The 27,420-nt window shown below is 35.4% G+C and overlaps 3 protein-coding genes and 2 long non-coding RNA genes across 7 annotated transcripts in view; 3 read left to right on the forward strand and 2 right to left on the reverse strand.

Annotated features, from left to right (window-relative positions):
* The first annotated feature begins 1,241 nt into the window (after window positions 1–1,241).
* Window positions 1,242–3,062, forward strand: LOC111455863 (thionin-like protein 2). 2 transcript variants are annotated; one of them, XM_023097493.1, is made up of 3 exons: window positions 1,242–1,571; window positions 1,656–1,735; window positions 2,831–3,062. In XM_023097493.1, the coding sequence occupies exons 1-2, from the start codon at window positions 1,268–1,270 to the stop codon at window positions 1,712–1,714; spliced, it is 363 nt and encodes a 120-aa protein (XP_022953261.1). In that variant the 5' UTR covers window positions 1,242–1,267; the 3' UTR covers window positions 1,715–1,735; window positions 2,831–3,062. The 2 variants fall into 2 exon arrangements, with proteins under 2 accessions (XP_022953261.1, XP_022953260.1); XM_023097492.1 differs by lacking the exon at window positions 2,831–3,062 and having other exon boundaries at window positions 1,656–2,188.
* A 3,242-nt stretch (window positions 3,063–6,304) lies between these two features.
* LOC111456397 lies at window positions 6,305–7,066 on the forward strand. Its single transcript, XR_002712757.1, has 2 exons — window positions 6,305–6,632; window positions 6,977–7,066. It is a non-coding gene; the product is annotated as an uncharacterized LOC111456397 (long non-coding RNA).
* Window positions 7,067–9,109: 2,043 nt separating this feature from the next.
* Window positions 9,110–9,697, forward strand: LOC111456371. The gene is made up of 2 exons (XR_002712755.1): window positions 9,110–9,416; window positions 9,499–9,697. It is a non-coding gene; the product is annotated as an uncharacterized LOC111456371 (long non-coding RNA).
* A 442-nt stretch (window positions 9,698–10,139) lies between these two features.
* On the reverse strand, window positions 10,140–14,458 carry LOC111456179 (nuclear pore complex protein NUP50B-like). Its single transcript, XM_023097966.1, has 2 exons — window positions 14,314–14,458; window positions 10,140–12,087 (listed from the first exon to the last, which is right to left on the reverse strand). Exon 2 carries the CDS (start codon window positions 12,015–12,017, stop codon window positions 10,596–10,598), a length of 1,422 nt encoding a protein of 473 aa, XP_022953734.1. The 5' UTR covers window positions 12,018–12,087; window positions 14,314–14,458; the 3' UTR covers window positions 10,140–10,595.
* Window positions 14,459–15,623: 1,165 nt separating this feature from the next.
* Window positions 15,624–27,420, reverse strand: part of LOC111455960 (coatomer subunit beta'-2-like) — a 14,251-nt gene continuing 2,454 nt past the window's right edge. The window contains exons 5-25 of one of the 2 annotated variants that reach the window (XM_023097624.1): window positions 27,196–27,232; window positions 26,772–27,097; window positions 26,548–26,679; window positions 26,323–26,471; window positions 25,849–25,917; window positions 24,540–24,690; window positions 24,390–24,455; window positions 24,040–24,228; window positions 23,224–23,364; window positions 23,020–23,094; window positions 22,686–22,862; window positions 22,420–22,511; window positions 22,206–22,322; window positions 21,656–21,770; window positions 21,422–21,493; window positions 21,128–21,324; window positions 20,965–21,058; window positions 18,935–19,041; window positions 18,237–18,366; window positions 16,535–16,661; window positions 15,624–15,947 (exon numbers count right to left, since the gene is read on the reverse strand). In XM_023097624.1, coding sequence (XP_022953392.1) covers window positions 15,928–15,947; window positions 16,535–16,661; window positions 18,237–18,366; window positions 18,935–19,041; window positions 20,965–21,058; window positions 21,128–21,324; window positions 21,422–21,493; window positions 21,656–21,770; window positions 22,206–22,322; window positions 22,420–22,511; window positions 22,686–22,862; window positions 23,020–23,094; window positions 23,224–23,364; window positions 24,040–24,228; window positions 24,390–24,455; window positions 24,540–24,690; window positions 25,849–25,917; window positions 26,323–26,471; window positions 26,548–26,679; window positions 26,772–27,097; window positions 27,196–27,232 — 2,583 coding nt within the window. In that variant the 3' untranslated portion in view covers window positions 15,624–15,927. Of the gene's footprint in view, window positions 15,948–16,458; window positions 16,662–18,236; window positions 18,367–18,934; window positions 19,042–20,964; window positions 21,059–21,127; window positions 21,325–21,421; window positions 21,494–21,655; window positions 21,771–22,205; window positions 22,323–22,419; window positions 22,512–22,685; window positions 22,863–23,019; window positions 23,095–23,223; window positions 23,365–24,039; window positions 24,229–24,389; window positions 24,456–24,539; window positions 24,691–25,848; window positions 25,918–26,322; window positions 26,472–26,547; window positions 26,680–26,771; window positions 27,098–27,195; window positions 27,233–27,420 lie in introns of both variants that reach the window. The other variant, XM_023097623.1, reaches the window with a different exon arrangement.

Here is a 27,420-nt window from a genome sequence, read left to right on the forward strand (position 1 = left end):
AAAAAAAAAAAAAAAAAAAAAAAAAAAAAAAAAAAAAAAAAAAAAAAAAAAAAAAAAAAAAAAAAAAAAAAAAAAAAAAAAAAAAAAAAAAAAAAAATCCGAACCCTCACCCTTCCGATCACAACCACGCAATAACAAAACAAATCCAAGAAACACAAATCCTCGTCAAGAAATCAAACAACAAATCCAAAATCCTCCAGAACCCCGTACACACTATACAGAAACCAATTAGGAATTCGAGAAACCTCGGCACAACTTGAATTGAAAACTGAAAATCAATGAGAAGGAGCTTAAAATTCCGTAAAAGGAGTGCATAAGCAGTAGAATTATGGTCGAAATCTAGGGTATAGCTTCGGCCGGAACCCTAGAATTAAAGACAGGTGAAGGATTATGGAGTTTTTGGTAGAAGACCGAGGCTGGATAAGGCATCCTTAATAGAGAAAATTAGGAGAAATTGTAGGGAATTATCTAATTTTAAAAAGGGTAATTTGGTAATATAATACACTCTGAAAGAGAGAGAAATGAGATGTGAGTCGGACCATGTCCGAAAATCTGACCAATTACAAGTCGCCACGTTAGCATCTTCAATGTGTTGTAACTTAACCTCATTCCACATGTAATATTTCAATTAATTTTACCACACTTTTTACCTTTTAAAATTTAAGGTTAAAATTATTTAAAATCATTTAAAGTTTGGAGTTAAAATGATCCTATACTATTGATTTAACTTTTTTTACAGTAAAATTTGCTTATAAATTTATCATTAATTCTTAAATATTTACTATGACATATTATCACTTCAACCCATTATTTTCACTCATGATTTTCCCAATTACACCTAATTTTCACTTAAATATCGTTTGTAAATAAATAATGATTTTTAAAAAAAAAAGTATATATTATAATATTAAATTTTTTAATTTTTAAAATTATGAACTCACTCTTTGGTAACATGTTCTTCCCCGCTCTGAATTTTCGAAGAAAGAGACGAGACACTGCAAGATGGGTAGTTTATCTGGGACGAGAGGAGAAACGCGGCTCAATGAGCCGGGTTTCTACTCTTTTTAATATAAAAAGAAATTAGATTGAAAAATAGAATTTATCTTACAAAAAAAAAATAGAGAAAAATTAACCGTGGAAAACAAATCTACAAGATTGGGCTTGGGCCTCAGTTATTGGGCCTTATCAGCTCTGTCGGCCCAATAAAAATCAACCGTCTAAAAATCCACTTATTGAAGTCTCCAAAACCAAGGCATCATCATTATCAATGGAGAGCTGCAAGGCAAAACTGGGTTTAATGGCGTGGCTGGTGCTGAGCTCATTAACGACGGCGAATTCCACCTCTTTTCAAGAATGCTACGCCACCTGCTTCGTCATATGCGCCATCACGCCCGGCGTCGCCTTCTCCGACTGCCCATTGAGATGCCTCCAAGCCTGCATTATCCCATCTTTTCCTATCCACAACGCCGCCGCCGACGACGACGTCCACCGGCAACAAAAGAACCAGTTCTTCTGCGAGCTCGGCTGCGCCGCCTCCTCGTGTACCAAGTTCAGCACCCACCAAAACCCAGGTTCTAAAAATGAATAATTTAAACTTTTTTTGTTTCTAAATTTTATGAAAATTTATCGAAGTGTTCTTGGTTTTGTTGATGCAGCTGAAAAGAAAGTGGGAAGCTGTGTGGATTCGTGCTCTCGGACATGCTCCATGGATTGATCTTAGCCGTTCAACTACTCGACCGTAATTTAATAAATTTTCGAGATGCCAACGGTTAGAAATCACGACTCTCTACAATAATATGATATTGTCTACTTTGAAAGTTCCAATAACTTTACTCATGAAGATGTATTTTTTACTTATAAATTCATCGTCATCTTCTAAATTAGCCAATATGAGACAACAATCTTAACACCAATTTCATCCGAATTGGGCGCGCCTCTTAAGTGGCCCCAATTATTGACTGGGGTTTCGATAGCAGTTGGACGGATCTAGGGACTAGGTGCCTTCTCAGATCTCGCGGGTCTTGCCTATAGGTCGTGCTATTATTAAATAAAGTGTTAATGTGATTGAGAGGGTCACGGGATGGCATTATTATTATTATTATTTGATTGAACATAATTTTGGGTATATATGGCCCGTGAACTTTGTTTGGCATTATTATTATTATTATTTGAGGACACCCATTTTCAAGCCATGCTTAGATCTAACCACACCTAATTATATCCCCTAATTATTTGGCTAACTACGTTTACTTGCTACTAAACTATGTTTATGTTAATTGGTGGAGGGCACTAATGCAACCGTGCAAAAGATTAGGTTAAGACTATTTATTGCATAGAGTCGACATAAAAGTTATGCAAACTCTCCACTACCCTAGTGCTGGCCGGTTAGGATAACGTAAGCTTCAGTTTTGTGGAAATGGACAATAGTCTCCTGAATAGAGCCACAGTGTTGTAAACTCGTTCTTGAGAGGGAAACGTGGGATCATGTCAGATAGCCTAGCCAACTGGACAGAACACGGTTGTAGAACCTTTACAGACCCTAGGGGAAGACTTACGACAGAAACCTACTCAGAACATCAAGGCACCCATAGCCAACTGGACAGGACACGGTTGTAGAACCTTTACAGACCCTAGGGGAAGACTTACGACAGAAACCCACTCAGAACATCAAGGCACCCAGATGCCTAAATAGCACCAAAGATCAAACCCCAAACTTCCTTGAGCACAAAGAAAAATCCTGAAAATCTGATAGATAAGAATGCAATGAGAGCCTACGAGTAGGCGTTTACTCGATATATTTATATACTCGTTCATCTCTACATCTTCTTTTTTAGGTGAGTGATGCCACTGGTCAAGGTAAGGGAGTGTTTAGTAGCTTTGCTGCCACAAAGGGATGTCGACCTAGGAGTCTGTCATGTTTGCATCTTATAATTGTCATATCATCCTTTTCAGTAACTCGATCTCATTCCGAATTTTTCATTGATTTCATTCATATATGTTTTCACTGCACATTCAGTTGGTCTAATCTAGTTTAAAGCTTCGAAAATTGAGCTGTGACAGTATATTTGATGCCTCTTTAAAAAAAATAGATTGCAATACAAAATCAAACCGATCAATTTGGTTGACGCTTATGATACAATTTTCTCAATTTATGTTCACCCTTCAAAATGTATGATCTGATTGTCTGTGTATTTTAGGAAAATGATTTAAGTATTTTAGAAATTTTTTTAGGTATTTTAGGAATAAATGATTAGATATTTAGAAATAAATTGTATAGCCTGCAAGAACCCGTGAGATTCCACATCGATTGGAGAGAGGAGCGAAACATTGCTTATAAAGGTGTGGAAATCTCTCTCTAACAGACGTATTTTAAAATCGTGAGACTAATGACGATACGTAACGAGCTAAAACGGGAGCTTGAGTTGTTACAAATTGTATTAGAGCCAAACACTAAAGTAGTGTGTAAGCGAGAAAGCTGGCCTTCAAGAGGGTGGAATGTGAGATCCTACATTGGTTGAAGGAGGGAATGAAACATTTCTTATAAAGGTATGAAAACCTCTCTCTAAAAGACGCATTTTAAAACCGTGAGGAGAGAGCAAGGACGCTGGCCCTCAAGGGGGTGGATTGTGAAATCCCACATCGGTTGAAGTAGGGAACACGAAACATTACTTATAAGGGTGTGGAGGAAATTAAACCTCTCTCTAAGAAACGCATTTTTAAACTATGAGGCTGGCGGCGATACGTAACAGGGCAAAACGGACATTATCTATTAGCAGTGGGCTTAGCCTGTTACATAAAGTTTTCATCCCGAGAAATACTGAGCAGTCTCAAGTAGTATTATACAGAGAAACTAATTTTATTGATACAGAGAAGCTAATTTTATTGATATTAAAACGTAACTTAATTAGTAATGATAAATTATCTTATCATTAAGAAATTAAGATTGCTAATATAGAATTGCTTCAAGCAAAACACGCTTAACTATAAAATTCTTACAACGGCCCAAATCCACCGCTAGCCGATATTATTTTCTTTGGGCTTTCCCTCCAGGCTTTAAAACGCGTCTAGCTAGGGGAAGGTTTCCACACCCTTGTAAATGGTGGTTTGTTCCCCTCCCCAACCAATATGGGACATCCTATTAGATGTCGTTGAATTCAGGTTTTAAATCTTGGTCTGATCCTAAGCATGAAGCATTATAAATGATATAAGAACAGAACCTCTCGTTATAAGATGTTGTTCAAGAACGAACCAAAATAGAAGCCGGTTGACATATGATCCTCGAGTAAGAGAGTGGTACATGAATGAAGTTAAGACCACATTTGAATAAGAGTAATACTGAAAATATGATAACTAAAAATGACTTTAATTACTACGTATACCAATAAGGTGCACTTTTTTTTCGAACCTCTTCTCTTAGAATCTTATTCGAGGAAAAACCAAGGTGGACTTGGGGACATCTAATGTCTGAGTAAAGAAGAGGTACATGAATGAACCGATATCAAATCTGAATGCGAGTAATCCTAATGATATAATGGTTAAGAAAAATTTAAAAGAAATAATAATTACTACTTATATGAACGTACGAATTATTCCAAACTAAATACTTTTATCTGTAACCCTAAATCCAAAATTAAAAAAGAGAAACATAATAAAATAAAAATTGTCACGTTCATAAGGGTCGTTCCATTCATTCTACTAGTTTCAACTCTTCAATATAATATATTTAATTGCTATTGAAATATAATTTAATTAATATAAATTCTATATTTTTATCTTAAAGATAAGACCAGCATTTAAATATCGGTTTAAGAATTAAGATGATTATTTTACCCGAGTCAAAAGGTTTAATCATTTTTAGGCCACCTCAACCGTCGTTCCACTGTGCAAAGGCTTATTTAAGAAAAGTAAATATCGAAAAAATGAATTACCAGATAAATACATTTGATATGTCTCGTAATTTCGAGTATTAAAATAGCTGATGCTTATGCCACGATTTTCTCAGTTTTATGTACACCGTTTAAAATGTAGTGTCATCGATTATAAATTAGTGAAAGTGAATTGAAAAGACACAACTAAAAGCATGGTGGTTAATGACGTATGTTCGTTAAAATCTAAACTCATTTTATTTATTTATTTTTATTTTTATAATTACTGTGGTAAGAACATGAATGAACTGAGACCACACTCATTTGAATATGAACGATTGTGAGAATATGATGACTAAAAAATACTCAAAATTAATAAATAAATTAGGAAGAAATACATAATTTTAAAAAATAAAAAGTAAAAATCAATTGTTTATAAAACTAAGACCTAAGTAATTATTTGATTTATAAAAAATTTTATGGAAAATTATTTAAAGATATTTTCTTTTTGTAAAAAAAAAAAAAAATCTCAAGATATTAGTTTTGAATAATAAAATATTTCTTAGTGACTTAATTAAAAAATAATTAAAGTACAAGCGTAGAATTCAGATCTAACTTCTAGTTCAAATCCTAGACATAGAGGTTACAGATGCTGAATTCAGATTCTAGCATGTGTGAATTCAGATTCCAGCATGTGTGAATTCAAATATTATTCACTTTGACCCGTTACAGTTTTAAAACACGTTACTAAGGAAAGGTTTCCACATCCTTATAAGGAATACTTCATTCTCCGCTCCAACCGACGTGGGATCTCGCATCTTCACACTAAAAAACACTTCAAGACAAGTACGTAACTTGACCAAACCATCAAATGATGAACTCATATTCCAAATCTTAGTCTGAATCACAGGCATGACACCAAAGCAGAATCTCTCCTCGTAGGAAGTGCTTCAGAACAAACCAAGCGAGAAACTGGTAAACACGTGACACCTAAATAAAGAAAGTATACATAAATTAACCGAGAACACATTGTCGGAATTTAATACAACTTATTTCTAGTTTGAATTAGTTATATTCGTAATCATTTGAAGAATATATTCGTAATTAGTTCAATTTAATTAGTAGTATATTTTATTTTATTTTTAAAATTAAGTTAGTTTATATTTTATTTATTTGTAAGTATTTTTTGGTATCTTGTTGTGAATATCAATGAAGATTGAACCTCTGATCCCAATTCTACTCTATATTGTTTGGTTGAATAATAATATTTTCATAAATAAACTTTACGACCATGTGGATAATCACTAAAACATAAACGTTGGTGGACACAAACCATGGAATCCAAGTAATTAACCATGGTTAATGAGTGTGTTGAGTTTAATCATTTGTAGGATCCTTCAAATGGTTATTTAAGAAGCTGATGGTTCGTTCCCGTCTCTAACGACCCAGAAACAAACTAAACCGAGTTCCAAGAAGCTTGGAAGATGAAGTCAGGTGTTGTAATTGGTTTGGTTTTGAGCATAGTTATGGGCACCGGTAGCTCCCAACACTTGGGCATGCCAGACTTGTCGAGTAACCCATATTGCTATGCCTTCTGCGTGTTCCCCTGCTTCACTGGCCCCGTCGAATGTGCATTATGCATAAGAAAATGCATATTATCTGCCCAAGACTCCCCCATGGATATCAATCACTTAAACAATGCTTACTTTTGCAAGCTCGGGTGTGCCACTTCTCGCTGCACTAGGCTCCTCTCGAACGCTCGAACAGGTCAACCTACTCGATCTCTTCAAAATTTTAATTCTATTTGTCATTAATATATGTATGTTTAGGTGTTAAATTTAATGGAGATAAGTTTGCCGGAAGAAGGAAATTCAGTACTTTATTATGTCAAGAATGAAAATCAAATCAAATATCATGCCAAAACAAAGAATCTCGCCTAAGATTATATCTATGATCTGATATCGACATAGATCGTATCAGTGATTTGATATTGAAAAACTAAAACGTAAAAATAACGACTAAATCTTTTCAACATTAGGTAACGTGTACGTGCATGTGTATGTGCTCATGTGTTTAAATATGCTAATAAAATTTTGTTGTGAAAGTGACAGATGGGAAGAAGGTCGAAGGATGTGTTGACTCGTGCTCTCGAACATGCTCCAACGTGAAGAATTAATGAAGGAAGACGAAATTATGTGGAATTAAATGAATAAATAAATAAAATGTCAAATATTGGTGATAATAAACCATTTGACTATGAAGCTAAACCCTAGATTAAGTTAAGGTGTGTATTATTAGTATTATAAGTAAATAAATAAAAAAATAAGAATATCTTATGAGAATATTCCTGAAAATTATATTATGACTGGATTAATTATTATAATTTTGATCTTATTTTTAATAATTATATTCATAAGCATAATTAAAATAAGAAATTTTAAATAGTAAAATATGAATGAAGTCAACCGCTTTCCCTGTAGTTGTCAGCTTGTTCTTGACAGATCCGATCGGTGTTCATAATCTGGAGTAAAAGGATTCAAACATTTGCATGCCGGTACCAAAAATGGATGTCTTACCACTTAGCTATACTCCATAGGGCCTTGTTTTGAACGGTAGAATAGGGAGAGGGGGAAGGGAGAAGCAGGGCGAGACCGAAAGGAGAAGAGCTGTGCAAGAGCGCGGGGATATAGCAAGTAAGCAGCAAGATTATCTCTTGTTGAACCGACTGAATATCATCCATATGTATGTATGTCTCGTAGAGAATTAATGTCATGAAAAGTATAAAAGTATTATGTAAATCATGACTCGTATACCACGTCGAGACAACGGACTTATCCTGACCATTCTGAAATCAAAATGTCCATACAAATAGTGCAAGTTGACCTAAAATGTTGACTATGTACATAACTTCCATAATGAAGCGTAGATTATGTTTGGTTTTTTTTTTTTTTTTTTTTTTTTTTTTTTTTTTTTTTTTTCTTTTTTTTTTGTCTTTACATCATCTATTTGTGTTTCATTTTTCTACAATGGTGTATAACTTGCAAATTTATTTCAGTTTTGTCCTTGAAATTTTTCTATAAAATCTAGACTTTGATAATAAGGTTGACCTCAATGTTTTATTCTTCAATAACAATTTTAATATTTTATTCAAATGTACTCATTTTAATATTAAATGTTTCCAAATATTTCCCAACTTAAATGATTAACAGACATTTTGTTAGGGTATATTACAATAAGCACATAACTTATGTAGAAAAGAAAAGATTTGATGTGAAGTAAAACAAAGGTGATGGATTTGTCTAAAGACTCCATGGATGAATGAGCTCGAATACGTTTGTTATGCCATTATTTAAAGAAAAATCTTTTAATCTACACGCCAAATGCAGTGTGCATAGTTGTATTCAGTGAAGTCAACATTTTGACTTTCTCCATTTTAATTCAACAATTAATTTGAATAATTAATTTAAAATTAAAGTAATATTAAATGATCAATTAAACTATTTTCATACCAGATTTGAACCGNGGTGATCTTGATTTCTCTAATGGAAAACATCATGAAATTCACAAATTTCTGTCTACTTATAAGTATTGTCTGACTCATGCATTTAAGGGTTTGAATGACAAAATATTGCTAAATGGGTATCTAACTAACTCATAAAAGAATGAACAAAAACATGCAATTTTATATTTTCTGTAACCGTGCTCAAGATTTAGAATCTGAATTCAATACTTGATGATCTTGTCATTGTGAAATCTCACCTAGGTTAGAGAGGGGAACGAAACATTCCTTATAAGAGTGTGAAAACCTTTCCCTAATAGACGTGTTTTAGATCTGTGAGGCAGATGACGATACGCAACGGGTCAAAGCAGACAATATCTACTAGCGGTGGGCTTTGACTGTTACGAATCCCACATCGGATGGAGAGAGAAATGAAACATTCATTATAAAGATGTGAAAACTTCTCCCTAGCAAGCGTGTTTTTAAATCGTAAGGGCTGATGACAATACGTAACGGGTCAAAGCAAACAATATCTGCTAGTAGTGTGCTTGGTCTGTTACAGGCATTCTCGTACATCTTTGACGACATGATCATGTTACCGTCTCCTCGCTTCTTAAACCCCACATACGAATAAATAGGACCCTTTTAAGGAGTATTTTTGAATGGAAGACTTAGCTTAAGTCAAGGCTTGAATCATTTTCCTACTGCTTATTTTCCACAAGCCAAGTGGTTATTTAAGAACAACCACTCTTCCCCAAAGCTTCACATTGAAGAGTGAGTGAAAATGAAGTCAGTTGTTATAATTTGCTTCATTCTGAGCTTAATGGCAGGAAGGTCCACAGCGTCCTTTAGGAAGTGCTACGCCAAGTGCTTCATAGCGTGTGCTATCACACCAGGCATCACCCTTGGCACCTGCGGTGCAACGTGCTTGGCGAAGTGCCTGTTCATTGCATCAGTCCCAATGAATTTCAACCATATGAACACTCATTACTTCTGCAAACTTGGGTGTGCCACTTCCATGTGCACCAAATTCAGCACCAAGAACGACCCATGTGAGCAAAATTTCCTGTACCCATTTCTTCGTTTCTTATTTTTCAAACATGTTTTCATTTTGTGTTCTTATGAACTTGGCAGCTGAGAAGAAAGTGGAAAGGTGTGTGGACTCGTGCGCTGGAACATGCATCAAAGCTTAGAATGCAGAAACATGAAGAAGGGAGGAGAAGGAGCTGGGATTGGCCTTAACACCATCAATAAATAAACATAATTTGGTGTATGCATGGTTTCATGGTTTCAAGTTTGTGCATGATATATGAGAATGATGTGTTACCTGGAACCATAAAAACTTATTAGATACAAAATTAAAAGTTTTAAAAATCTATTAAAATTTGATCTCAACGTTGAGAGACTAAACAAAGCTCTAAACCTTTCTTTTCTTTTAAGTGAACTTTTAAAACTCGTTTCAAGAAAACCATTCGGATCAACCATTCGCATATGATCGCATATGATCCGATGAAAAGTAAAAGGGAAAAAAATCCAGGATTAAGAATTATCAATGCAAACTACGCATACCCGAGTTTACGAAGTTGGATGGCAATCCTTGGCTTAAGCATAGAGCTGAGTAGAACCAGATGACCCAAAATCAAAAATATTTGAGATAGATTCTTCACGGCTGAGAGGACCTTCAAAAGTTCTTCTTACCTGTTTATAAACATAATAATACCATCAATATATGAAAACGAGAACCAGGCAAAGCAGTGTGCAGCCATCTCAACTAGTTTGGAACAGTAGTGTTTGAATAGGCAGAGTATACTTGGTGATATCATAATGTTCCAATATCCAAACAACAAAAGTAGCATTTTCCGTTTCTTTCTTCTTGCCTTTCTCTGTGTTAACAAAGTACTCAATCTAGAGGCCTCAGAAGAAGCTGGTTCATATCGCAAAGTTGAGATGGACGATTATGAGATTCTGCCAGTTCCCACGGTCTAGGAGCATATCGAGTCTGAACATATGTTCCACCCAAGATATGAACAGAAAATAGTCTATGATGACAAATAAAAACTACAACAAAATTAGTAACATTCTATGACTCTGCTACATAATGGCTTATGAAATGCCGAACCAAAAAGAACTACTCGCTCGAGCTGTAGGATGACCTCTGATCGACGCTCCACAACAGAGCAGAAACTATGCAGCTGTTCTTCACTAAGTATAATTTTCGCATCATTGAGTCCTTAAGGAGAATTCTCTGGTGTTTTCAGAACTGTAGAGGCTTTACCTTTATGCTCAGTGATTGCTGCTCGGAACTCCTCCACAATGGATACATCCCTGAATTTCAAACCATATGTTGAGAGACCATCCTTCCCTTCGCTGGCGCTGTTCATGCAGGCAAAGGTGATACCTCTCTTGTCCATGTTCGTGAGCTTCATGTCAGGGTAAAGACTTGCATTCAAAATTAGCCTGTAATTTCCTCTAGCTCTCATAAGAATCCTTGCTCTACCAGTCCCACTCGTCGGGACATTAACTTTCAGCTCTCCCTTTCCACGTTCCTTCCAAGATCCATCGATAAACTCGAACATTATAGAATCAGCACTGAAGACTACTTTTTCATTTTCTTCACCCGTTTCAACTGCAACCTCTTGCATTGATGGAAAGCCACTTTTCTCACTCTTGGAAACAATGGAAGACCCTGAAGTACCAAAGAGGGCTGAGCTACCATTAGTAGAGAGACCAAAACTAGCAGTCAGGCCAACCCCATCCTTGGGTATATTACCAAAGGAGAATGTAGATGTCGTAAGTCCAGTGCCGGCAAGACCTGTGAAGGCATTCTGGCTACTTGATAATTGTTGGAATGAGCTCAAAGGACCAGCCTTCTTACTAGGATCTGTTTCACTTCCGTTTTCTTTGTTTTCTTCATTTTCTGTCTTTTCTTGATCCCCAGTTTCCTTGTTTTGTATCTCATTTCCTTCACTGGGTTCTTCATTTTCATTCTTAGCATCTCTCGCAGGATCCTCATTTTCGTTCTTTTCACCTTTTGCAGGATCCCCATTGTCATTCTTACCGCCACTTACACATTCATCATTCTCAGCCTTCTCATCTCTTACAAGTTCCTCATTGCCATTCTTATCTTCTCCGGCCGGTATTTCATTTTCAATCTTATTGCGCTCAGTAACTTGTTTATCATCTAGCTCAGATATGGCAGATTCGCTTGCAACAGTGCTGTTCTGATCAACATTTTGCACATTTGGAACCGATTCGGCCTCTGATGTGTCAAGTTTACATTCTGCTGGCTCGTCACTATGACCATCTTTTTGAATCTTTTCATGAGAAACATCCTTTTGCTTTGCCTCATCTGAACCAGTTTTCTCACCAGCTGCCTGTGCATCACTTTTAACTTCTGAAGCACTTCCACTATTTTCAGTTGGAGGTACCAAGCGTATTCCAGCAAAAGGATTAGAAGACGGGGCAGAGGCAGTTTGACCACGACGTACTTTGACAATTCTTCTGGTGGCTAGGACCTCTTCACTAGCTCGCTTGAACGTTCCAGCCTCTTGCTCAGAAACATCTTCTTCATCATCAAGCCCAGGGTTATCTCGTGATAGCTCCCTTCCAGCAGCCCTCTTCTTTGTAGATGTTGCATTTTCAGCATCCCCCATTGAGTAGTCCAGAAAATCAACAAGAGCTCGAAGTTCGGCTAGAAAGCAGAAACTGAATATATATATATATCTGGAGATTGCACAAACATTATTACTTAACAAGTTTAAAAGAAAAAAAAAAAAAAGAACTTCCCTTACAAATACAAACAGATTAAGTGAAAACATAAAAGTAGTAAAACCTAGAGAATTACAAATAGACAATCTCTTCTTTAAACAAGATAATAGTAGGCAATCTCTTATAAGCCATTTGTTTCAGATATTTGGAAGAGAGTGAGATGCAAAAAATAGGACGTCTAGATCTGGATATAAAATCTATAAATAAAAATTTCCTCTGTTTGATCTTTACATGGAACCACTAATAGAAATTCTTATGAATAGAAGATGTTTGCTGTTCGACAATTTAAGAATTCCTACTTTGGAACTTATTCATTAGCTATAATTATTTAAAACAAGTGACCATACTAAAATCAATTTTAGTTCATGAATAGTCAGTACAATTACATCTTGATTCCTAAGATTTTGGTTAGGATTTCTAGATGTAAAAAATAATAGCAGAATCCCTGGACTAAGAGGTTGTATATGCTGCCTAGAAACGAATTACTGTTAGTGACTTCAATAGAATGAAATTGCAGTTAAATAAATTAATATGACATTTTGACATATTTATTTAATATTCCATAATTTTGTAATATTAATTATGCTGGCAAGCCATTCAACCCTTAATTTTTCATTTTTCTTGTTGCTTTCGTGCATTATAACATGAACACATATAGCATTACAAGATGAGGCTTAACCTAAGACAATTATCTTCATGATAATGGTTGATGCAAACATTTATGATGGGAATGAGTTGAGATAGGGTGGTATTACCCCCAAGACCGTCTAGTCCAAAACATTCATCATTTTAAACCAACCCAGTTCAATCCTCATTCTTGACATGATTGAATGATGAATATAACTTCAAATCCTGCTTGAGATCAGGCAGGTAAAGATGCAACATGAACTTTACGATGTGTCCTAACCTAAGTCTGAAAACATAGTAACCCCCTAGAACATTGCCTCATAGACGTATAATGAAATAAGTATTGAGAAACAAAAAAAAGTACAAGATCAGTTATAATCCTAAAGTATTTAACCAACACATGAAACATAATTTTTAATTTATCGACATGTACATTCCAACCAAAGAACTGATATAACAGTTGTTATAGCATAAATGAGAACTGAAACAAGAAACAGATGGTCGTATCTAAAAATAAGCCAAACATAACACAGCACATGATAAATCATTTCCGCAATTTAATGGAAGAGGCAAGGAACTTTGAACATGCATTTGTGAACGGTCAGTGTCAGTAAACAATAGACATGTTAGAGCCAAAGAGAGTGAAGGGCTTCCATGATTGACAATTTCAAACTGCAGATATGATAAGAAGAGAAGCCTACTATTACAATAGCCACAAACCACTGAATAAATGATCTCCAAGATCAAGATGGTTGTCTCAGCCAACAGGATTTAAGGAGCCACTAAACAACCTCATAGAATTCACTAGACTCAGGAGTGCAATGATTACGTGGATCTTATATCAAGCAATTAATTAAAAGGTGATCTTAGGATCGCATCTTAAACCCTCAAATCTTTTGAAATGAATCCCGCAGCTCGCTATGCATCACACCAACATTAATTGCTTATTAAGGCCACTGTTTAATACCTAAGAGAATCAAAATGAATAATAGAGACCCAACCAGTAAATTGTCAAGGTTGCGGTAAGGAATATACAACAAAGATCAATAACAGATGACATAACAAGAGTGACAAAAAGGCTCAAACCAAAAAATAATTGTCAACTAGTTGAACGAAAGGGATCTCTAAATTGAACATTCCATTTAAGGGTTAGCTTTTCTTTTTCATTTTCACTTTCCATTTCCCTTTTCCCTCTTTCTCTACAGCAGAATGAAATCTCCCTAAACTCCTCTGACTCTTTATGTTGCGTATCCTCCCACAATTGGTAACCAAAAACCCAAAATAGGGTGCAAGGGCTTGAACTGTACCATTCCGAACTAAAATTAAAATAAAAAACATCGCCACCAGCTATCATTAGAAAGAACGAGCTATCCACTACACCAAAACACACAAACAACTCAAAGATTCAAAGAACAACGAACAGAAACACAGTCAGAAGCCCCTGATTTTGGAATAAACACAGTCAAAGTAGAAAAGAAAATCGAATAAATTAACACATCCAAATCCCCTGCCCTTCGAAACAAAAAATAAAAATGTGAATGGAGCAGGAATTACCGAGAATCCAAGCAAAGCTGGTTCAGAAGTAGAAGAAATGAGCGAGAAATGAGGGTTCAGAGAGAGAGTGAAATATGAGGGAGGGTTTTTGGTTTGGTTCCCCTTTCATTTCTGGATTTGAACGGGCACTCGGGTTTCTCTCTCTTCCCTTGTTTTTCGGCGAGGTTTCTAAACGACGTCGTCACAAGAAATACTTATCTATAAATACTAATTAGTCAAATTAATTAAGACGAAAATTATAATGCTTATTTATAAATAATTAATATTATGTTCAGTTTAAATATTTTAGTTATTAAGTACAGAAAATGAATAATATTAATGAGAGAAAAATATATAAATAATAGGAAGGTGCCCGGGTCTTTTGCCCGCGGGTTTTGCACCAGCGGTTTTGCAGCGGTTTCACGCTACCCGTGGATCTTGGGCTGATATTTTGGGCTTGTGTTGGGGATAATCCATTGGCCCAATAATAATAAAATGAAAAAATAAATTTAATAATGAATAGTTTATTTTCTTTATAAGCTTGGAATCAAGTTTAATATAATTTATTCAATTTGTGTCACTGGATTTGCTAAAATGACCCTCACAGTCCAAGGTTTTCTTTGTTGAGTGAGCATGACCCCGATATTTATGGATATGAGAAATCTATAAATTACCCCTAATGTACTTGATTAATCACCCAATTAATTAATTAATATATTTAAATTAATTTACAAACACAACTTGAAAGAGAGGATTATCCAAAAAGTAACTTTAAAGTGATTGACCAAAAAACCAGAAAAGGAATCTGTTGTGAATTTAAATGCCTCAGGAAGGCAATAAGAAAGTCAACTTTTTGTCTTGTGCGAGCAGCGTGAATGACAAGATAGCTCTCACCAACTTTGAAAGCCTCTTTAAATGATTTTAAGTGAAATGCCTAAAATGTTCATTGCAAACCGGCTTGTCTGAGCGATGAGCCACTGAAGAGGCTGAGACCCAAAGGAAGGTGGACACGAGGAGGTGTGCCAATAAGGATGTTGGGCCCAGAGGAGGGAATTGGGAGTTCCACATTGATTGGAGAAGGGAACGAGCGAGAACACTAGAAAAATGAAACATTCTTAATAAAAAGTGTGAAAACCTCTCTAACCATGTTTTAAAACCTTGAAGAGAAGCCCGAAAAAGAAAGCCCAAAGAGGGTAAAATATGCTAGTAGTAAATTTAGACCGTTACAAAAATAAACGAGCAAGACAACTATGTGTCGCTTATTTGTATTTCACGAGTCTCAATAAGTTAACCGACTTGAGTCGAGCCTCTGAATGTAAGATACAATAACATATTGAAAACGGGGCTATGGCTAAAATGGAATAATAATAATAATAAGATCTACATGCGCCACCTATGCTCTAAAAAGGCAAGATCCAAAAATGAGGTTAACTATTGCATTCTAAAAAGGATTGGAGTACATCTATCTATAGTTACAAAAATTGACTTTATAGTCATAAAGAATGAATAATTCTTTAAATGTTTCTATTTTCCGGAACGATCATATATATATATAGTTGAGTATATTCGCACATGGCGTACCCACGTCTGCACAAGAATCCATCTGCCCTTCAGCATCGAATCACTAGCTGAAGCCTAGTGATGTGATGTTAACACTGCAAAATAAGGAAATGAAAACTAAGTGAGAACAATATTATAAAATGACAATAAAAGAAACACAGATAGAAGATGGGAGAAGTAAGGAAGAATTGATTACATTACCGAAATCAATATTTCGATAACAAGACAATTCATATGTTATGAACATTAGTGAATATGAAAACAATAATTCGTGATAATCTAAAATGTTATCTGGTTTACTAATCACATGCTGCTCATCAGAGTAGGTACCACTAATAGCGCAACTTCAAGACAACAAAGGGGACGTAGGGGGGAACAATGTCCAAGCTGTGACAACCCAGCAGTGAAGAACGAAAGAAAAGGGTGACGATTAAGGTGGCAGTATGCTTATGAACATCAGTGAATTGAATATGGAAACTAATAATTCGTGATAATCTAAAATGTTATACATGCTTTTATTTGTTGTTGTGGACAGATGATCTAGCAATACAGAAAGCAAGTTGCATAAATACATGCAAAGCTAGCATATTAGAATGAACGAATCACCAGAGACAACAATTGGATTTTCACAGTTGTGCAACCAATTGCCTTTAGGCCGACTGGGTTCCTTCGTTATTCGTACCCCACTCTTCATCATCCTCGTTGCCGTTAACAAGAACGGCACCATCTGTTGAATCAGCATCCACTACAACAGGATCCTCTTGGCTGTTTTGTCCATTTTGGTGCTCTGCAGTTTCTTCATCTCCATTCTGATCAAGAACCACCACAACTCAAACTAAGCTCTAAACCTCAATACTAATTTATGCAAGGAATAAAAAAGGCATATCGTTAATGTTGAATTCCATGGCTTGGATGCTATAAAATGGGACAAAATGGGACAAAATGGCCAAATTTCATAACCCAACCATTCATATGTATATGCCATAGTGATAGGATTTAATAGCCATTCGCAAGTAATTGAGTAAAAAATAGCAACTACGAGTAGTAGAGAGGAGTATCTCTCCTGCATATAATTTAGTCTCTTGGAAACAAATACACACTTAAGTTCTTACATAGGATATAAGAGCTCTGCCTTCTCGCCTACCAAGAGCACCTAAGCTTAACAACCAACAAGACCTCTAGTAGTACTTAGTTGCCAAACAGAAAACTCATTGTTATGAAGAAGCCACAAGCAAAAAGATCGCATATTATCAGTAATTTCACATTCGATCAAAATCTTGACTAATAGTACTTTCACATACTAAGGTCATATTCCTAACAAGCCCACAGGAGGTAAAGGATTTTTTGGCGATTCTTAATATATTCGGATGGCATCTCACATTTCCTAGGGAGATAAACGATTTTTTGGATATGGCCTTAACGTACCACCCTTTCAAGAACGCAAAAGCCCTATTATGGAAAAACCTCATCATGGCTTCCTTTTGGAATCTGTGGAAAGAAAGAAATCAGAGAATATTTGTAGAAATGACACATACCTACACAAAACTTTTCGACAATGTTGTTTACCAAACTATATCTTGGTGTCAACTGTCTAATATTTTTACTTCCTACAGTTATACCTTCCTCATTGCAAATTGGGAAGGTCTTTGACCTTTTCTAAACATCATGGATTATACATCCCTCTTGTAAATTTCACTCGTCAAGCCCACAGGAGGGCCCCACAACACAACACAACACAACCCATATCCATTATACCAAATGCACATCATTCCCTTTCCTACGTGAATTTTAGAACCGGGGGTCTACACTTGGATTTAGTTTTGGTGGGGCAACCTTCTGAAGAGCAAAAGGAAATCATTTAGCTCAACTTCATCAGGGCCTTTCTTTGGTCAATTTGGATCGAGAGAAACAATCAATTCTTCATCGACGACAAGGAGAACTTTTTTTATTCGCTCTTTTTTAGCATTCACTTGGTGTAAGAATTCTAGCCTTTTTTTGCTCTTACGACCTATCTTCCCTCATGACAAATTAGAAAAGTTTTTTGTAATTCCTATGCCTAGGCCTTCTTTAGTTTCATGTTATCAATATTCTCTAGGGATGTTTCTCTTTAAAAAAAAATATAATAAACAATTTAAAAAATAAAAAAAACTATCTATTCACACCCTACTGAATCTCTCTCCCTAAAGTCACGTACAATTACTTACTCTGACAGTCTTTGAAATGGTGGTCTAACTGATAGTTAACCATAGCTAGAAGAATAGGAATGATCAATAGAAAGGATAGTATCAAATGTCTTCCACCAACTCCAGCCTTTTGGATAAGAAGGAACCAAGAAATAACTTTTTACCTTTAAAAGTAATATGAAATTTGCATACAGCACATACCTCAAGATTTGAATTTCCATTTTCAAGAAGCTCCTCTTCATCCATGGGCATATTCCTAAAAGCTTCCACAAGTGTTGTATGTGCCCTCTCAGCTTGATTAGCATACTCCACCGCAGAAGGATAAACACCCCTAACAAAATTCAAGGAAAGAAATAAATGTTGGCAGTAATCAAGTATCCGTTGACACTAGTTTCTTGATCATTTAATTTAGGAATATTCCATCAAACACAATTGACCGATCAGAAGTGCAATAACTACAAAGGATCAACATTAGTGGCCGATGATACAAAACAGAGAGGTTGGAACTACGATGGATAATTCATTTGAACATTAAAATTATCAGAGGGCATGAAGAAAGGTGAGGTCGTGGAACTTTAAGCAGAAGTACGTGCACATACAACTATTTCATGAAAAAATACACATGAATTAAGATAAATGTTTCAACCAGACACAATCAGGGAATGTGCATATTCCTTCTTAGGTTGCATAAATACAAAAAGAGATGGCAATTCTACTCGAAGTATAATAGATTTTTCAGCCTCCTTTTCACACCAGAGACAGTTTTTGCTTTCACACAAGTATAGTTGTAAGAGAGATTCTTTTTAAAAGGTTGCTCGTCATCATTCAGACCAATTCTTCTTTCAACAATTATTCAATTTCTCAAGACAGGCACATATAAAAATTATACACAAAAGTACCTGGTCTCTGAAAACTTAGATTCGACAGAAATAGCTAGTTGCCAATCATCAAACAGATTAGGATACTCTTCAGGATCAGCTAGTGAATCAGCGGCTTTTGGATTGACCTAAAATATTTTCAAAATTATATGAACAAACTGTTAGGTCAATGGCATCTTTGATCAACATCTAAAAAGCATAGACATGTAAAAATAATAAAACACCGAATTGTTATCTAATGACATGAAAATTTGTCACTTAGGCCAAACTTATGCATGTTGTCATCCTCAGATATGTACGTGCATTTAATTTTACTGAAGCATGAGATCTGAAAGCCTTCAGTTCATACTGCTCCTTTCTTACTGTAAATAACATGATAAACCCCTTAAATAAAAGAGGCAAAATTATATGTTACATTTAACATAAATATTTTAGGATAGCCATCATGCAGGAAGCCTATTAAATGGTGTATACATCAGATATAAATATAAAGGTAAGAACAATGAAACAGAGCAATAACGGGAGGCAATAAATATCGACATGCCTTTTCTAATGAAATATATGTTTCTTTTCTCTTTTTTGTTGTCTGGTTTGAGGGTTTGGATGATGGGAGGCAACGCTCAAATCATGTGATTTTGGAATTCAATGGCTTCCCACAACTTCTCCTTGGACCGCTCACCCTCACCAAAACTCTATGATTCCTCTCAAGCCAAATCTTCCAAACAATAGAGAAAAAAACAAGTCTGCGAAGGGAGTTTTGCCGTCGCCCTGAAATGAGGGTACAATAAGATCTCCTCAAGGTTCTCCTCAAACATCCCCCGCATTCTCTAACCCCATCAAAATGCCAAAAACATCCAAAAATCTTCACCAAATCGATGGAGTAAAATGGCAACTCTGGAAGATATGGTCCAGGTTCTCAAATGCACCTCTGCCAAGAGAACACCACTACCTCGAAAATAAAGGAGGAATGTCTCTGCAACGGTCTAAAGTCTTGACTTCCTATGTAAGATTTGTCCAGGCAAAAAAATTTAACCTTCTTGGGATCTTAACCTTCCATAGGGAGGGGTAAAAAAAGGCATAAAGAGAAAGCGAAGGAGAATTCAAAAGATGGAAAAATGAACTAAGAAGAAAAACAGTAGGAAGGACAAAAGGGTCCAGGTACTAAGATACCCCTTTCCCCTCTTTGAATATAAATGTCCTTCAGAAGCAAAAGAAAGGTAGAAATATCTGATGCTTCATTTTCTGTAAGAAGGCAACGGAACTCAAGACAAAGGAAGTAGAAGACTTGCCCACATAAGGTAAAACAAAGGCCACAAACTGTAATTTCATTTATGAAAGATGTTAGGAAAGAGGAACAAAGGGGTTTCTCCCCCACCCAAAGGTCTTCCAAAAAATAGGTATATGGGCCATCTGCAATGAGACATTTAACAAATTGGAAAAAAGTGGGAAAGACAAAAGAAATATCTTCCCAGGAATTTTAGAGAATCCCATCAACATACCGCCAAGACTACTCAAAAGGATGAGGATAGTACATGCTCACGGAGACTCCATACTACGAAGTCTCTGATTCCCTAGAGGAACACCACATCCACTCGGCCAAAAGGTCTCATTCCAGTGCTTCAGATTACCAAAACCCAACAGTCCAGACTCCAAAGGCCTCGAAATATTCTCCCAACTAACCAAATGCGACTCTCTTCCCTCATCAACCCCTCCCGCTAAAAAGAAAAAAAGGAAAACCCTCATAATCTTCTCTAGGTTCTTACTAACCAAAACAGGAATCCAAAAAGGGAGAGAAACTAAAGCCGGATCCCAGATAAGACAGCTTGAATAAGATTAAGTCTTCCTTGAATGAGAGACACTAAATTTTTGGCTTACGATTTGATTACTATGCCTAATAATACTTCAGTACGTGCAACAATGATACAATTTTTGTATATTTTCTATTGGATGATGCCTTACTTTATCCTTAGGTCTCTATTACAATAAAAAATGAAACAACTTTTGTCAAAGGACTATTCAACATCAGCAGGACATAATAATTAAATAAAAACCTTATTCAAGTCCTTTCTCCAGATAGCAACTATCTCAGAGACTTTACTTGGAAGATAAGATCGCGCCATTAATGCAGCTTCAGGTATACGATTACTACAAAATGAAGATGTAAGCATCTATACTAAAATTTCAACAATTTCATAAACAAACAGAAAAATTCACCTTTCCACCAATAGTTGGAGGCAGTCTTCTAATTTACCCAATGTAAATAAACAGAGGAAGGCAACGTTATTCTTTCCTTGCTCTTTAGCAAGGGAAGCAAGCTTCGATATTCCTTCAACATCTCCTAAAGAAGAATATAGCAGTAACATACCACTCAGGTCCATGGCAAAATTTAGACATTCCTCGGCCATTTCTAGCTGCAACAACATGACTCAACAGAGATGAATATCAGAGAACTGTTAATAAGTACTGTAAGTAGCATGGGCCAGTAGCAGAGAATGAGAAATCGAACACCTTTCCAGTAGACATGGCTAATTCTCCAAGTTGCTTCCATTTGGATTCACTATGCACAACCATCGCAATTTCCTGCAAAAGATCAATTAAACCTCTGCTTGGATCACAATCGAACTATTGTCAAGCTCCCTGTTCCCATAGAAACGAGGAGAGAAAAAGGAAACTAAAAATTGTTCTAAACAAGCTGATAACAGCACCCTACATTTGTTTAGCACAAACAAGAGTGGAGCATACCTTTGCAACATCTAATTTACCAAGTTGTACTGCTAACTCAAATCTATAATCAGGATCTGTTGCTACCTCCAGTGCCTCTTCTACCATACCTCGAGATTCTAAAAAGCGAGCCACACTGATAGAGAACAAAAACTAACAAATATATCAATATTTTTTTCCTTTTGAAAAGAGACATCTTTCATTAACGAACGAAGATAAACAAACAAGACAAGATTTCAGAAGCCATGTATTTTACATATAAACACTCCAAAAGGCAAAAATAAGAAAAGGAGTGATTCCAGAAAAGCACTGCAAATCTGAGGAAAAAACATGTTGATACTCAAATTTTCAAATCCAAGAAGACATGTCTCCCTCAGGGAAGAAAGAGATAGAAACTACATGAATGCCAAAGCATAATCGGCATTTTCAAGTATCAAAGTGGAGTTAAGAAAAGATCTAAGATGATTAATAAGTTTACAAATTCGCTTGATAAATAAAAGGTAAAACATAACTTCAGCTAGCTAAAATAAAGATGCTGAAAGTACCAGTTACAAGATAATGGGCAGGTTACCTATTATGATGCTCCTTGGGGATTGAAGGCAAAATTTCACTGGCTCTTTCCAGATCTCCACGCAATACAAGTGTCTTGTATTCAATCAAGCTAAGAAGTAATGTGTATCCTACAACACTGCAATAAATAGATCATCACATCATTACATCAGATTAGATGGAAGCAGTTACTTAAATTCTTTGTCCACTAAAATAGTAAAATAGCATCTGCTTACTTAAATTCTTTGTCCACTAAATACACACGACTGTGACTGGCAAGATATCCAAGTAAATACATAGGCCGATCCAGATGAAACATTGTTGTAACCTGAAAAGAATCTTATATCAACGAGGCCATGACCAATGCCTTTCTCCTCTTTCTTTTTTTTTTTTTTTTTTTTTTTTCCTTCGTTGGAAGGAAGTATATTTATGTGAATTTAAAGAAGCATTGTGAAAACATCCAGGAAAAGGGGGTGAGGGGTAGAATAGGAATCATTATTACCTCACCACCAACACAGTAATTAAGCCTCCAAGACGAATTATTATAAATGAAACAATCCCCAACCCATAAGCCAGTCCTAACACGTTCACTTGTTTCATGCAGAAGCTCGAAAGCATCCTCAGCACCTTGTTCATCAACTGATCTCCCACTATCAAGATAAGAGGAAACAACATCGCGCTGCATCATAAAACATACTTATTAGATAAAATTGTTCATAGCACTAACGGGAGTCGTACTAAAGAAGACTTGAGAAGCATCCAACAGGAGCCATCTCACTAAATGCAATTACAAATACAAAAACTTGAAACACAGGCTTAAATGGATGGCAACGTACATTGTACTTCAGGATATAAAATGCTGAATCACTGGAAATTGCCACTAGGTCACCACTATCAGCCCAATAGAGATTCTGAAATTTTAATACAATATTAGAAAATGCAACACATTAGCAAAAGGCCAGGGAAAAATTATACATAGTGCACGTGTGTCTGTGGAAACTAGCATCCTAGAGAGCTTCACGAGGAATATCTGCACTTACTTTCACATTTACATCAATCCGTCGAATTAACCGGCACTCAGCCCAGTCATAAAAGCAAATAAAATCGTTTGAGCACATTGCTAAAAGTGTCCCTCCATAAATACGTTCTGCAGAGAATGTAGGCCGGATGCTCTTCTTTTCCTGAAAGAACATATTTCCATCCAGTCAAGACACTAGACCAATATCTTGAAATGACATGTTATATACGATACTTTTTATGAGACCATTTTATTTTTTGGGATGAGGCACATTGTTTACAATATTTGATGTTTGAACTTCAGAAACTTAAAAAGCAACGCCTAGACAACTGAAGCATATGGTTGAAAATTTTGAGTTTATATCACCTAAGTTTGGATTTTACAAAGAAACGTGTCATAGAAAGCTCGGTTTGTATAACCTATATTTGGTTGGTAAGTTTATGATTTGTAAAATTTAAAATAAATTATAAGAAAGATGAGTTTCAAAAACTTTACTGAAGTTTATATAGTTTATGGAACTGATGCATATAAACCTAGCCCACGTCATATAAACCTAGCCCATGAGCCAAACACGAACCCCTCAAACTGTTCGGAACTGTAACCTGTACTATATACACAGTTTAATATTCATAAAATAAAATAAATATCTGCCCACTAGTTAAATTTTTATGTGGTTTCTCTCAACCAACCACTTGAACAAGCACAATGCATTGTTGTATAGTTGTATAGTAGCATTGTTCGTCATTGACATCAAATAATGCATAAAATGACGTTCCAGAAGTACACCATGTGATTCCAAGATTCCTCAACTCAAATATTTATTAAAATGAATACACACCTGGAAATTTTTTGTGAAAATCTTTATCTTCGAAGTGCTCTCTCGAGCAGCATATTCTCCATCAGATGACCAAACAATTTCCAATGCTGAACCAAATGACCTATTCCTCCATGCCAAAGCTGTATAGATAATATATTCACCATCTCCACATACAACAACAAATCGTCCATTGGGGTTGTGCTTTAAGCTCTGAAAGTAATTATGAGAGCAAACAAATAGAACATGAAAACGGAAACAATCAACAAAAGAAAACTTCATTCTAATACATAAGGTTTCATATTAACTGAACTTAACATTAATATTGCAGCTTAAGTATGAAGATGATAAATCATATATGCATAATTACTTACTTGAGGATATAGATCACAGGTCCCCAATTCCTTGACAGCCAAAGGCAACCTCTCCCCATCCGTAACCTACAAAGAAAGATAAAAAAGAAATATATAAACAAACCAATTGCCATAAAACAGGATATAAAGAAATAGCTATTAAGTTCAAACCTCATAGTCTGCTCCCACGCTCTTAATATTCACTGTTTGAATTTCATTGTGCTTAGCCCAAATAATTTTACCAGTATTATCCATGCTAGCTACAGGTACCTCCCGGCCAAGTTTTACCATAATCGTTCCTTCATCATAACCAATCACAACCCTGTAGGACAAGGGATGCATCATTACTAACAATAAACAAACAAGATATCTCAAGCAGATTTTTAAGGATATTAAGTGCTCAATCATTTAAAAATGATCTTATAAGCTTAATACTCTGTCCACTCCCTAATTAATATATTAACAGAAGGAATGGCGGAGGGTCAATGTTTAGTCCACTCCCTAATTAAAAATTTCAAATATGTCCTCAATTATTTACTTATCATTTAACAACTTCACACTTAATTCATATTTCATCGGCTAACTATAAAGTAGTTACAAAAGAATTAAGGAAAAAAATTATGTATTAGCATCTTGAATGGTTAATTAAATTATTTCAACATTTCTATTGAAATAATTATATTAATTATGTTATTATAAATATGCATTATTTACAATACTTTTCCCATATTCTATTCTATGAGTACTTTCACGAATAATTTCTTAGATTAGAAACTAGACAATGTATATTGACAGTATACATTAATTATAAGAATTTTAGTTGAATAGTTAACTTTAGCAACTTAATAAAACTTATATAAAACATGAGAAGAATAACCATCAATTTAAATACGTTAATTTTTTCAAACATTCTTAGCAAATATTTAACAAATGGATCTGGATCTTATTTGGTTTCAGAATAAAGTAAAATTAAAAAGCTTCTGTTTCACAACATAATAGACTAGTATTTCAATTAAAAATTTCTTTCAAACGTTTTCCTTTTCACTAGCTCGGCACAGGAACACTAGTGATATAATCAGGGTCCACCTTTTCGTGAAAAGGGCCAGTTCTTATGGCTTACTTGGATGTGCTATTTTGTAGGATCTTTGGGGTGAGAAGAATAACAGAGTATTTAGAGGGGTGGAGAGGAATCCTAGTAATGTGTAGCCCCTCGTTGGATTTCTTGTTTCCTTTGGGGTTCGATTTCAAAGAATTTTTGTAATTATTCTTTAGACACTATTTTGTATGGTTGGAGCCCCTTTCTTTTTTCAATTGGGGAGATGGGGAGGTTAAAGATTAGAAATTTATCAAGTAAAGAGGGGAATATGAAGATTAAATGAGATTGATAATTTCCAATACCAGCTATCACTTGGGATAAGAGAAAAATATAAGTAAAAACAATGATTTTATAAAGAAAACAAAATTAACAACCCAGACTTACCGTCGGGAGCCCTTAATATATCCAATGGCCCAAACTCGCTCAAGGCCATAATTCAAGGTGTTCTCAAGCCTGAGATTTAAGAACATGAATCAAAAAAAAGATCTTGCAGGAAAGAATCATGCAAAAACATATAATTGAAATGAGATAAGATAGTTATGACCAAAAATTTCAGTGAACCTCAATTTTTGTTCATGACCCTATTCAAACAAATTTCAATTATTATCCAGCCTATCTTTGAACTCATACCTGCAACCGTTCATATATGTTTAAATGTAATAAATGAGTTGACAAAACCGATAAAGAATATTGCAAATTATGAAAACTAACATCCAGACCACGCTACATCCTTCACTACCAAATTATTTTTCATGCTTAGTCAAGTTAGCTAAATGTAGAATAATGTTAACAAATATATTAATGGGCCAAAAGAAAAAATATAAACCTAGATATCATGAAATTAGGAATAAAAATCACCTATAAGTGGTTGCATGCCATATACGAACAGTACCATCCTCAGAACCTGTGATAATAATAGGAAGTTCTGGATGGAAACAAACAGCAGAAACATTGTGCGTATGACCTTCAAGCGTTTGAACGCAACTTTTGGTTTGATAGTCCCACACCTGTTTTCATATGCTTTAATGAAATTTTTCCATTTGGATCCAGTGAGAGATGGGTAAAAATTAGAATAGTCGAGACCTTAGCAGTGTGATCATCCGAACCAGTAATTAGATAGGGTTTGTCGCCGCCAGTAAAGTAATCAACACAATTTACACCCTTCTGATGGGCATCCAATGTAAAATTAGGATCAGGAGATCCAAGATTCCAAATCTGCCACAAAATTTTACCAAATTTTACTCAGCATCATCATACAGATTAGGAACAGACAAGAAGTTTCACCATTAGGAAATTCTTAATATTACCTTAATGGTGCGGTCAAGAGAAGCACTTGCAAAGGTGTTAGTATCCTTGGGATTAAATGTTACTTGCATTACATAGTGAGAATGTCCCTCAAAAATTTGAGTGCACACCCAACCCTTTTCCCAATCCCAAAGCTTTATGAGCATATCATCAGATGATGACAGAACATATGGAAGTGTAGGATGGACTGCAACGCACCTAATGTAATCTGTATGAGCCTCAAATACTTTTACCTTATCCATTGTATTATAATTGTAAACACGAATGAACATGTCATCAGCTCCAGCAACAACCCATTGCTTCTGCACGATAAACTTGGCTGACCTAACTGCCAACACAGCAAACACACGACCAACACTTCATAGCATATTCTTCCATCCCCTCACCTTTACCTCTCTGTCTCTCCATATTGACTTTACTGCTTACCTGGTAATTCAGTGACCTCAAAAGACTTGACCATGATCTGCAGAAGTCCCCAGAAGATTCATTTAATTTTTAAAGAATTTCAAATTTAACAAAATTAGATAAAAAAATTATTTATTGAGTTCAGAGATGGAGGAGAGGAATTTGCACATCATGTGCCTACCAGAGTTCGAATTAGAATTCACCAAGTAATAAAAGTTCTTATAAAAAAAAAAAAAAAAAAAAAAA

This window comes from Cucurbita moschata, unplaced genomic scaffold (genome assembly GCF_002738365.1).
Source record: "Cucurbita moschata cultivar Rifu unplaced genomic scaffold, Cmos_1.0 Cmo_Scf00018, whole genome shotgun sequence".
NCBI lineage: Eukaryota > Viridiplantae > Streptophyta > Magnoliopsida > Cucurbitales > Cucurbitaceae > Cucurbita > Cucurbita moschata.